The 12,041-nt window shown below is 42.2% G+C and overlaps 1 protein-coding gene across 1 annotated transcript; it reads left to right on the plus strand.

Moving 5' to 3' along the window:
• Positions 1-4,532: 4,532 nt before the first annotated feature.
• Positions 4,533-9,507, plus strand: LOC115284330 (integrator complex subunit 6-like). Its single transcript, XM_029931024.1, has 5 exons — positions 4,533-4,590; positions 6,445-6,625; positions 8,202-8,324; positions 8,714-8,810; positions 9,206-9,507. Exons 2-5 carry the CDS (start codon positions 6,496-6,498, stop codon positions 9,300-9,302), a joined length of 447 nt encoding a protein of 148 aa, XP_029786884.1. The 5' UTR covers positions 4,533-4,590; positions 6,445-6,495; the 3' UTR covers positions 9,303-9,507.
• The last annotated feature ends 2,534 nt before the right edge of the window (positions 9,508-12,041 follow it).

The following is a 12,041-nucleotide window of genomic DNA, read 5'->3' on the forward strand; positions in this document are numbered from 1 at the left end:
GTGGTGGCCTTGAAACCCACGACCTCACATCCAGGATAGTTCTGAACACCAGCAACCTGTCATCCACTGGAGGGGACAGAACTGATTGGATATCCCTAGCAATCTCTCTTCCTAGACAATTGCCATTTTGACGTGCCTGGTGACGCCCTGAAAAGCACCACTCCCTGGGCTTGTCCTGTAATTGAACGGTCTGAGAGTTTGCTGTGGGCACATCCTATTTACAACTTGAAGGTGCCAGGTAGGAATTCCGGTAGGGAGTGTTGAACAGAAGGGATGATGGTGGGAAGTCTCATCTTGCTTTGATTTTACCTGGAATACTTCTAATGTTTCTCTCCCAGGAAGAATGTACAATGTAGATCTCAGATCAACACCTGTCTTAATGGATGCTTTTAATTTTTCCTCATGAATATTTGTTGCATTTTTACCATAGCCTTCCTTTTTTACTGTGAATATAGTATGGTGGTGCTTTGTTTTTTCCCTCTCAGTTTCAAACTCACCCTTTTTCCCTGATGTGTGAAAAATGTTATGGTTCCTTTAAAAGTTTTCCTGTGGCGTCAGTGACTGAGGATGTCTGTAGAGGGCGCCTGAGTGTGGCAGCAGAAGACGCTTCCTCGCGCTCCATGGGGGGCCCAGCAGGCTAGGTGGGAGGGGGTGTTAGGCTTCTCTAGGCTTCTCCAGCACCAGGCTCTGCACCCGAGAAGCTTCTCCGGGACGGGGCCGGGCTGCTGCCGTGCAGTGTGCTGTCTGAACTAAGGTGTCTGCAGCTTCCCTTATAGCTACCTGGGAAAGTAATAATGTATCAGTCCTCTGGCCGCACACGTGCCTCTGCACACGACTCCCAATTCTCTGGCCGCACATGCGCCTCTGCACACCACCCCCAAACTCCTTAGTGGGGGGCTGGGGGGGCGTCTTTCCAGCAACTCCCAGAGGGCACTTTCTGGATAGTTCCATCTGAGAAGCATCAGACCTGTAGCGCCATTTTGTGAGTTGCTGCCAAGCGCCTGGAACCAGGTCAGCATTTTAATACTTGGAGTGTGGATTCTTTTCCCTGGGTACTCTCTCTGAGCCCAGGAGGTGTCTCTCCCTTAGGTGTGGTATCTTCCTGGGCGATCTACCTCGCCTCTGTGGGTTCTGATCTCAGCAGGGGGGAGGCGTTACCCTGGGCAGCTCGCGTCGGCCATTTTGGAGACAGGGCTGTCTTTGGTGGTCAGAGAGACAGTTCTGTGAGGGACATCCCTTGTGGAATTGTCTCAGTGCTGGTGAGGGGACTCTTCTCGGAGTCCTTATCTCAGTCATAGGTGGGGGTGGGGGGTGTTTTCATGTTCTTACTTGGATACTTTGTCTCAGTTGTGGGGTGATGTACTTTTCTTTGATTTATTATTTATCTTTATTCTTTTCACTACTACATTTTATTCTGATTTTAAGAAATAAAATTTGTTCCTATTGGAGAAAAGATGAAATGTTATAAATACAAAGAGAAAACAGCAAAATATGAATACATTTTTTATCTTCCTTTCAGCACTTTTTAATGTGCGAATAGACATGTTTTACCCCAAATTGAGATCATACTGCATATCTTAGAATCTGTTGCTTTCTAGAAGTTGATGTCATCAGCGGTTTCTCTAGCTGGTCAATGTTAGCGTAAAACCCATGTTTGAATGGTTGCAAAGTACTTGTATACCAATATAAAGATATTTCATCATTTCAGTAGTGGTAAGCATTCAATATATGTGTAATTTTCCACTTAAAAATTTTTATTTATAATATACTTATAGACAATATTTTATAAAATTCACATCTGTAAATTAGCGGAAATAGTATTGCAGGGGATGAAGTCATGAAACATTAACCTTCAAAAAATTGTAGCATTTAAAAAACTTTACAAGAAGATTCATTTTCTTGTCACCTGCACCATAATTACGCCTGTTATTATTTAATTTTAACGTTTATTATGAAAGGTAGTGTTTTCTTGACTTACTTTTAACTTTTATCTTTATTTTTTGTATTAGATTTATTTTATTTCAAACATTTTGAATAGGCACTGGTTCATTTTAGCAAAAAAAATTATTCATTTATTTTTTATTTAAATATGTTTATTTATTTTTGAGAAAGAGAGAGATAGCGAGCAGGGGAGGGGCAGAGAAAGAGGGAGAGAGAGAATCCCAAGCAGACTGCACTCTCAGCAGAGAACCCAACGTGGGGCTTGAACTCACAAGCTGTGAGGTCCTGACCTGGGCTGAAATCAAGAGTTGGACACTGAACCAACTGAGCCACTGAAGCCCCCTGAAAAGAAGTGTAAGGATGTAGGTCCGATCCAGCCCTCACTACCGGGCTGTCCCAACCTTCCCGGAGCCAGTCGCCGCGCACCTCCGCGGTGGAGATGCGCCTGGCGGCCATGTGGGGGGCGTTCCCCTGGCCGGCGGAGGTCCGATCCAGCCTTCCCCTTTACTTAAAGGGGAAGGCACCGGCTTCTCCTGAAAGGGCGCGCATTAAGGAGGGACAACTCCTGCAGCGCCCAATCGGGGAAGGCCTGCCGTTACCTTTGACCTTTATAGAGGTGGGCCTAGTCAAACCCCACGTGGGGCGTCCTGGGCCCCCTCTGATTGGTCAGTGCTCCGGATGGTATGACTGGCTCCCGCAACTGCCAGTGTTGATGGGGGGGGGGGCAGGGATTGGATCACTGTACACCTGTCATCATTTCCTGTAACGCCCCCTCCCAAAGGTATAAAAGGCCCTGCCCTGCCTTTTTGGGGTCTCTCCGCGTGGCCAGCGGGTCTGCTGGGTCGGCTGGAGACTGTGAGCCCGAGCTTAAGATTGTAATAAAGGCCCTTTGCTTTTGCAGGTGTGACTTGGTCTCCCTAGCAGTCTCTGGTGTTTGTTTTGGGGTGATTTGGGGCGATTTTAAAAACTTGGGCACAACAGAATTGTTTAAAAGAATACTGAGGGTGGGCACCTGGGTGGCTCAGTTGGTTAAGCGTCTGACTTTTGGTTTCCAGCTCAGGTCATGATCTCACAGTTCATGAGTTCAAGCCCCACATCAAGCTCCACACTAACAGTATGAAGACTGCTTGGGATTCTCCGTTTCTGTCTCTCTCTGATCTCCTGTGCACTCTCTCTCTCTCTCAAAATAAATAAAGAAACTTTAGAAACTAAAAAAAAAGAGTACCGGGTAGCTTTCAACAAACTAAGGGGAAAATACTTCCAATGAATATGAAATATATGGGGCATGTGGCCTTAATAAGCTAACACTCAGTAAGAGAAGAACAAATGTAATACTTGGGAACGTTCAGGGCATTTAAAGAAAAAGCAATTCACTAAAGAAGTCACAGTCACCAACAGGTGTATGGGGACATGTTTTTCTTCACTAGCAAAGTTGATGTCCATTGTTTTTGTCTGTTGTGTCCTTTCGGGGAACCATACTTCCTCTCCCCCATAGGGTCTTACCAGAGCTGTGCCTCTTGTAACACAAACTAGGGCAACCTGCACCCTTTGCAGACAAAAGTTAAGGCTGAGTTGTTCAAACAGGAACATCTTAAAGAAACTCTCCATCAGTTCATGCTTCTTGTATCTCCAGAATTAGCCTGTTTCACCTGAATCCAGATTGCTTGATTGTACTTTCCTTGATTTCTTTATCTCAGCCTTGAAAGAGTTCTATCTAACTTTTCTGCTATGGCCTTGGGAATCTGGGTGGGAGTCTGGGTCCAGCAATGGTTGAGAGTTCCAATCACACCATGCTGCAAACACTTATTATACAGACAGTTGGGAATCTTGGCTACTCTGGTGGCTGTACAGAGACCGCTCATGATGTTTAAACTGCATTTCTCTACCAATTAATAAAGTTGAGCACCTTTTAGATATGGATTGACCATTTGGATGTCTCTACGAAGTGCCTCTTGGGGTCATTTGCTTAAATTTTACTGGGATGTTTGTAATTTTTTTAAGTTCATTTATTTATTTTGAGAGAGAGAGGGAGGGAGAGCCAGAATCCCAAGCAGGCTCCACGCTATCAGCAAGGAGCCCAATGTGGGGCTTGAACTCACAAACCATGATATCATGACCTGAGCCGAGATCAAGAGTTGGACAAGATCAAGAGTTGAACACTTAACCAGCTGAGCCACCCAGGTGCCCTGGGATGTTTGTAATTTTTAAGCTGATATATTTCTACATGCATTCTGGATTCTAGCAGTTTTTGGAGAGAGAAGTATATATATATGTATGTGTGTGTGTGTGTGTGTATGTATCTCCAGTAATACATACGTATTTATATCTTTAAACACAAAGTTTACATATTATTTATACATTATAAATATATATGAGTATATGAATATTTTATATATAAATTTTGTATGTAAAATTTTGGGGTCTCTCCTACAGATCTGTTTTGATTTTATTCTCTCTTAAAAGCATCTTTTTGATGAACAGAAGTTTTAAATTTAGTAATGTCTAATTAAACAATCTATTATTTTTAATCAGTGCTTTTTTCTCTTGTTAAAAAAATCTCTGTTTACCCTAAACCCATGAAGATAATATTCCAAGTTTTCTACTAGGTCTTCTATTCATCTCTAATAAAGATCTATGGAATGAAATGAGGTAAGAATAAAGGTTCATTTTCTCCTCCTGTACCTATCATGTGGATTTATCAAAAACAGTATTCTTTCCACAGTGATTTGAAGGGACTCTCGTGTGATGAATCTAGCTGTTTTGTATTTCCAGGTTTGTTTCCAGGTCCTCTGCCCTTCAACTGGTGTGTTTGCCCAACCTTACTTCATTACCAGTCCACATGGGTATTTTTTAATGTTTATTTATTTTTTTTAGAGAGGGAGGGAGAACGAGCATGGGAGGGGCGGAGAGAGTGGGGACAGAGGAACCAAAGCAGACTCTGCACTGACAACAGAGAACCAGATGCAGGGCTCAAACCCATGAACTGGGAGATCATGACCTGAACTGGAGTCAGAATCTTACCAACTGAGCCTTCTAGGTGCCCTGACCACACTGTTTTAATTACAGCATTTCTATAGTGAATCTTCGTATCTCATAGGGTGTATCTTCCAAATTTGTTCTTTTTCCTAAAGACTGTCTTGTGTATTCTAAACCCTTTGGTATCCATAGACTATTTACTATCTTCTTGTCAATGTTTCAAAAAGGGAAAAAAAAACCTAACATGGTGGGATTTTAAGCAGGACTGGTAGAGATCACTTGGGGGAGAATTGATAATAATGAGTCTTACTAACAAGAATTTCAATCTATGTGAAAAGTAGTTCTCATTTCCTGGAGTCTTTAATTTCTCAGTGATGTTTTGTACTTTTCATGTCATGCTTTAGCACATCTCTCGTTAGGTTCAGATATGTAATGTATTTGATACTATTTTCAATGGCATTTAAAATTTTCTTTTCTGATTATTTGTTGCAGAAATAGAAAAAGTAGTTTTTATTATATATTGTAACTTGACTAAATTCACTTACTAAGCCTAATTATTTATATTCTTTTGCACATTCTGTATACAGAACAATGTCATCTGTGAATAATGACAGTTTTACTTCTTCCTTTCCAAACTTTTTAACTATTGTATTTTCCAGGTGCACTTTTAGGATCTTCTGGAAACTATTGAGTGGACAGTGGACATCTTTGTCTTTCTTCCAAACTCAGGGAAAAACTGTTTTGATATTTTACCATTAAGTATGACATTTACTAATGTTTTCTCTTGTAGATGCGCTTTATGAGATTAAGGAAGTCACCCTGTATTCCAAGTTTCTAATCATTTTTGTCATGAATAGGTGCTGAAATTTTATCCATTTATAAAAATTATCATATGGGTTTTCATTTTTTGTTTGCTGGTTAACGTGGCACATTACATTGATTTTCAAATTTCAAACCAATATTGCCTTTTTGCAATAACCCCCTCCCAAGACACATTGTACATCCTTCAAGATACTGTTGTATTATATTTGCTAAACTTTTGTTTAGGATTTTTGTGTCCAAATTCAGGAGAGATCTTGGCCTGTAGTTTTCCTTTCTTCTATTGTCTTGTCAGTTGCTGTGAACAGGTTTGTAATGGCCTCCTAAAAAGAGGACAATGAGGCGGAACTATTTCTCCTAATGGGTTGACACAGATGTATTTGTAGTACTTCAAAGAAGTAATCATATTTTTATCCACTTTTGGCTAGTGAGAGTTGCTCATTCCCTAAGCACTCTGATGAATTATGATTATAACATGTTTGACTTTGTACAATCTTCTATGTTATCTTCCTCCATTTCCTCCCCAGACTGGATGGAAATGAGGCTAGGTTTCTTGACAGCAGAGTGTTGGTGGGGGCATGGGAAACCTTGGTCTTCAAGAAAACTTACAATGATGAAGATGCATGTTGCACACACATATGTACAATGCGGTTTTGCAATGGTTGCATTTTTTTTTATTAATGGACTTTGTTTCTTGATACTTCTCAGGAAATTATAACCAATAAAGTAGAAGAGTTGCCTGTTAGGCTGGACAACCAAATGAGACGTCATAGAGAACCTGGGACTTCTCCTCCGTGTAAGAGAAGACTGAACATGGATATGCTGTCAGTGAGGCCGGTAGGAGAGGGAGCATCCCAGGCCGGGGTGTCAGCCGTGTCCTTGAAAAAAGGTGATGATACCTGACCCCCCCCACCCCCATCCTCACCTGCCCCAGTGCAGCCTGGCCTCTGGCTGCTCCCTGCCAGTAGAACAGTTCCCTCAAGGTCACTGGCTTTGGGTGAATTTCTCAGCCACATTGGGCACAGGTGTTCACTCTCTCCTTCATGGAAACCTTCCTGGATTCCCAAATTCCACACTCTACTGATTCCCTTCTCCTGATTGGTAACCCCTTTCCTTTTTTTCTTAAAATCTGTTAATGTTTATTTATTTTTGAGATCATGACCTGACCTGAGCTGAAGTCAGCTTAACCAACTGTGCCACCCAGGCACGCCAGTCACCCCTTTTCATTCTTGTCTTCTGCTTTCCCTTTACTTTCCCCCTATAAATATTGTAAAAATTCCTGAATCCAACCATTTCTGCCTGTTCTTCTAGTTCTCTATGACATGATCTTTCCCCAAGATATTACAGTAACTACTTATATGATCTATCCTTTTTTTAAAAGTTTATTTATTTATTTTTAGGAGAGAGAGAGAGAAGGGGAGGGGCAGAGAGTAGGGGAGAGAAAAATCCCAGGCAGGCTTCATACTGTCAGCACACAGCCTGATGCAGGGCTTGATCCCATGAACTGTGAGACCATGACCTGAGGCCAAACCAAGAGTTAGACACTTAACTGACTGAGCCACCCAGGAGCCCCTGACCTATCGTTCTAGCTCTGATCTGACACATACTGTCTATGTCTGCAGCCAGAGTGGCCATGTACACACAGAAATCCCGTCCTGCCACATCCATGCTGAAGCCCGCCACCCACTCCCCCGAGCGCTCAGAACAGAATCGGAGGTCCCGACCCTGCTCTCCACGCTCTGCAGGACCCGGTCCTGCCATCCTCTCCTGCACACGTCCTCTGGGTGTCCCCGTCGCTCTCGCTACCCCTGTCCTTTGCTCCATGACCCGGCTCATCCTCACCTAGGGGCTCTGCACTGGCCCTCACGGCAGCTGGATGTCCTCCTCCTCACGTGCACAGGCCCCTGTCTCCTGTTCTAGGGGTCACCTCCTCAGAGGGTCCTGCCTGACCACGGGGTCATGGAGGCTCCCCCTCCTGCTGTCTGTCATATCCCTGATGACTCCCTTCCTAACGTAAATTCACACTGTATTGTTTCCTTTGCCCATTTCACATGTATTACCTGACTTCCCCAAGAGAATATGTCAGGTCTGAGATTTTTCTCTGGCTTATATTTATGCTATGAAATACAAAATTTAAGAAACCGTGGAGTACATGAATGTCCCTGTGAGGTTGTTCAAACACCTCTGTACCTAACTGCAGCTCAGTCTCTAAATTAAGCTTCCACATGCTTCTGTCAATCACACTATCCCTCGGGAGGTGAAGGAACGTGGTCAAATCCCACCTGATGACTTCTTGTCAAAATCTGTCCCCCCAGAGCCTGTGACTATGGCAGGAGACGGTGTTCCATCCAACCAATTGGAGTCTTTGTCTCATGACTTCACCAGTCTCAGCAAAGGTGGGCTGAGTCACAGACCTGATAGGAATGCATTGGCGGGGGGGATCATTACCAGCTATGTCTCTACAGATGACCCCAAGGACACAGGAATGCCTGTGCTGGGAATAATGCTGAATAAACCGTCATTAAATCCAGAGGTGATCAGTACTATAAAACATCAAATACTGAAAGACATTCAACAGTACAGACAAAGTAAGTAGTATAAGAATTTGTATCCAAACAAACAAAAACCCATGGGAAATCTCTCTCATTTAATGACTTGGAATAAATCCAGCTTACCTCTTGAGGTTCATCTGTTTCCAGAATTGGGTTTTCCCGTAATTTAGGATAACTCATTTTTATTCTGACTGTCCCAGTATACTTCTTTTCTTTTTGTTCTTTTTTCAGTTCTTAGTTGGCTATTATTTACCAGAATTCCATAGGTAGAAATGTTCAGGTGTCCAGATTTAAGCATGTAAAGCTTGTTGCATGTAACATTGTAGCCCTTGTAAGATTACTGGGGCAGCACATACACCAAAATTGAGTTCTACTTTCTCTTTGTACTTTAGAAATACTGATGGGTTTTTTTTTAATATCTTCAGAATATGAAAAAATAACCTTCAAATCACTTGAAGGAATTCTAGGACCTCCAGAACTGAGGAAACAATTTGTTGAATTTGCCATCAAGGAAGCAACAAGGTGGGTGTAGAGAGAAACTCCAATATGTTTCACAGGGGGGCCCAGTGCGGTTCTGGGGAAGGGGTGGGGACAGGATTGCCTGGCATTTCTCAAACCCTGGTCCTCACTCAGTGTTCATGCTGTCTCTGTAGTTATTTAGATTGATGTTATCTGAGTTTCCCTCATTCTTCCAAGCTCAGGGAGACTTCTGTTTACACTAGAATTTGAGGTGGACATTGACCCCGGAAGACACTCTTTGTATTTACTGGATTTTCCCTACCGTGAGGGTCCATTTTCTATTCCCATGTAGATTGGAAGCTTCTCTCTCTACCCCCCACAGAGTCTCTCACTTCATAGGGTTTTTTTTTGGGGGGGGGTAGTGTCTTTTGGTTAATGACTTGTCTCTTCATTTTCAGATTTAAAAGACAAGACTTAATTAAACACCTTGAGAATGAGAAAAAAATAGAATCTGATGAATTTCTCAGCAAAGATAAGCAGAGCCCAAACATATAATCCTTTTATCTCAAGAATCAAAAACTAAGAACCAGATTGCTATCTTCTAGAATGGAATGGGATGTTGCTGAGGCATCCTAACCTGTGTTAGTTAAGAGAATTGCCTTCCAGAGGCTAAGAAAAAGTAGTTGGAGCTTTAAAAGTTTTAGGAATTGCTGTTAATAAAAGCTGGGTTTTTTCCCTATGACTTCATTTGGAAAGGTAACTTGTGTTTCTTTGTTTTCCCACCTGAGGTGGCAGTTATTATTAAGTCATCAGACTATGGTAAGGTCCTAGTTTCTGCAGCAGGTCACATGGTCATAACTGGTGTTTATTACAGTGTCCTTTCACTATCCATTTCTTGATCCCTTTGCCCTGAGACTGTACTTCACCTGGTCATGGTTCTTGGCCTTGGAGTTGGGTGATGTAATCCTTCTTTATTGAAGGATCTAGACCATTAGATATCCTGCCTGATTTGGATTGTTGTAATTTTCCACATACTCAAACCAGAAAACATGGGAGTATTAGGAAGTGTTCTAGACATTCCACACACATGCTTATTCTTAGCTCATGCTTAGCAGGAACTCCATTTCCTTGATAGGTTCTACTGTCTCAACCAGTTCAGAAACCCCCTTTATATCTGTTGATTGAGACAGATGAGCAATCCCAAGTGGTTAACTGGAAATCCCAACTTCCATTTCAATGGGTCATTGAGGGGTCACCTATGATAAAATTTCTCCATATGGAACAAAGACCTGTAGTCTGGCAGAGCTTAAAGACATAAGGATGGGAAGTAAAATTTTCCTACTGGATACATCATAAGAGTATGTGAGAGGAGGTCCTCACGTTGCCAGTTCTTTATTGCCAAAGATACAAATGTGGTTATGGGAGAAACAGCATCACATAGCAGACACTAAGATAGAGCATTGCCACCTCCTAGATTTGCCTCAGTTTCAAAAGGAATTGACGTCAAGCTAAAACTATAACTGAGACTCTAAGTGTCATTCCATTATTTATTGAGCCAGCCAATTCAAGATGATAGTGAAGCTAAGACCAATGAAATTCATTAACATGATCCCATTGCTGTACTTCATTTCCTGTAAAGTGATTTTTATTCTTAGACATGATACAGCATAGAATACCGTGATGGTGGATATGATATGACATTTTTAAGTGTTTATTTTTGAGAGAGACAGAGAGAGCGCATGTGAGCAGGGGGGGTGGGCAGAGAGAGAGAGTAGGGCAGAAGATCCAAAGCGGGCTTTGTGCTGACAGCAGCAAGGCTGACGTGGGGCTCAAATTCACAATCCGTGAGATCATGACCTGAGCTGAAGTCAAATGCTTATAACTGAGTCCCTCATGCACCCCTGGATATGACATTTTTAAGACTACAAATTCTGGTTCTCTATGAGAACTCTGGGTGGGAAGAAAATCCACATCCAGAATAACTGTCTGTCTGACTAAGAGAAAAGCACTGCTTCGATTATGGAATCAGACCCAAGGAATCACCTTGTCACCTTGAAGCTGACCTACCCTTCTTGGAAACAGTACCATATTGGCGGCTTAGTTTTGGTGTGCCGCCAGCAGATTACATGGTCTCCAGTGGCTATAGTGAGAGGGGCCATGGTAAATGTAAGTTAATTTTGTTGAGCCCATGAGTAATCTCCTTTATAGCCACTGTGATCATCATGTTCCATTACCACTTTGAAGAAGGTGTAGGAGTGGTCCCAGGAACTTAAGAGTGGCCTCAGCTAAGCGACAGCAAGGAGATGGTGACCTCAGTCCTACATTCTTATTAAACTGGACCTGAATGAGCTTAGAAGCAATTTCTTTCTCTAAGTCTTTAACTAATGAGTCAGCATGGTCAACACCTTGACTTTGAATTCATGAGACCCTAAGCAGAGAAACCAATGGAGCCTTCCGTGGCTTCTGACCTACAGAACTGCTTGTTAAATATTTGAATCGTTTTGAGCTGTGGATTTGTTATATAACAATAGGAAATTAATTTGATGGTGCATGGCTACTGAAAATTGAGCATAATCTTATTTCTTCCAGTCCTCTGGTCACAGGGAATTCTCTGTGAAGCCATAGGTGTAGGATCACAGAACTTTCTCTTTTCCTTGGTCCCATTCCAGAGTAGCAGGTTTTCAGATCACTTGTCAATGGGTCACAATACCACACCACAATGAGCTGTACATTACAACCAGCATCTTAATAGACCACCTTATTGCTGAGTTCCTTTTTGGTGGTGAGGCAAGATTTAGGAACTTTCCGTTCACTTATGAGCACTATCTTGACATTTCCCAGATTACTAGATCACTAAAAATCTCACTAATTTGGAAGGTCCCTCATTTTTGTGTGGGAATTGTTTATCATGGTCTGTCATTAAAGTGCGTTGCCAATGTGTCTATATTAATTTCTACTTCTTTATCAACAAGAATAATGTCATCAATGCAAAACAAACAAACAAACAAACCAAAATCCCAGAATGATGTGTGCTGTAAGGGAAAGGTAATCAAAGTCCCTACGGAATAATTTATGACATATGCTCATCACTGATATAGACATGTCAGGCTGATATAGCCTGAAGGAGGAAGTGAAAGTGCATTGCTGCCCTTTCCAGCTCAAGGCAGACTTTCTGGTAATACTTATTGAAGAAGGAAAAAAGCATTTGCTCAACCAATACTGTATACCAGGTGCCTGGGGATGTATTGATTGCCAAAGCAACAATCCTACACATAGAACAACAGCTATAATTGG

The sequence above is a fragment of the Suricata suricatta genome, chromosome X, assembly GCF_006229205.1.
Source record: "Suricata suricatta isolate VVHF042 chromosome X, meerkat_22Aug2017_6uvM2_HiC, whole genome shotgun sequence".
In the NCBI taxonomy this organism is placed as follows: domain Eukaryota; kingdom Metazoa; phylum Chordata; class Mammalia; order Carnivora; family Herpestidae; genus Suricata; species Suricata suricatta.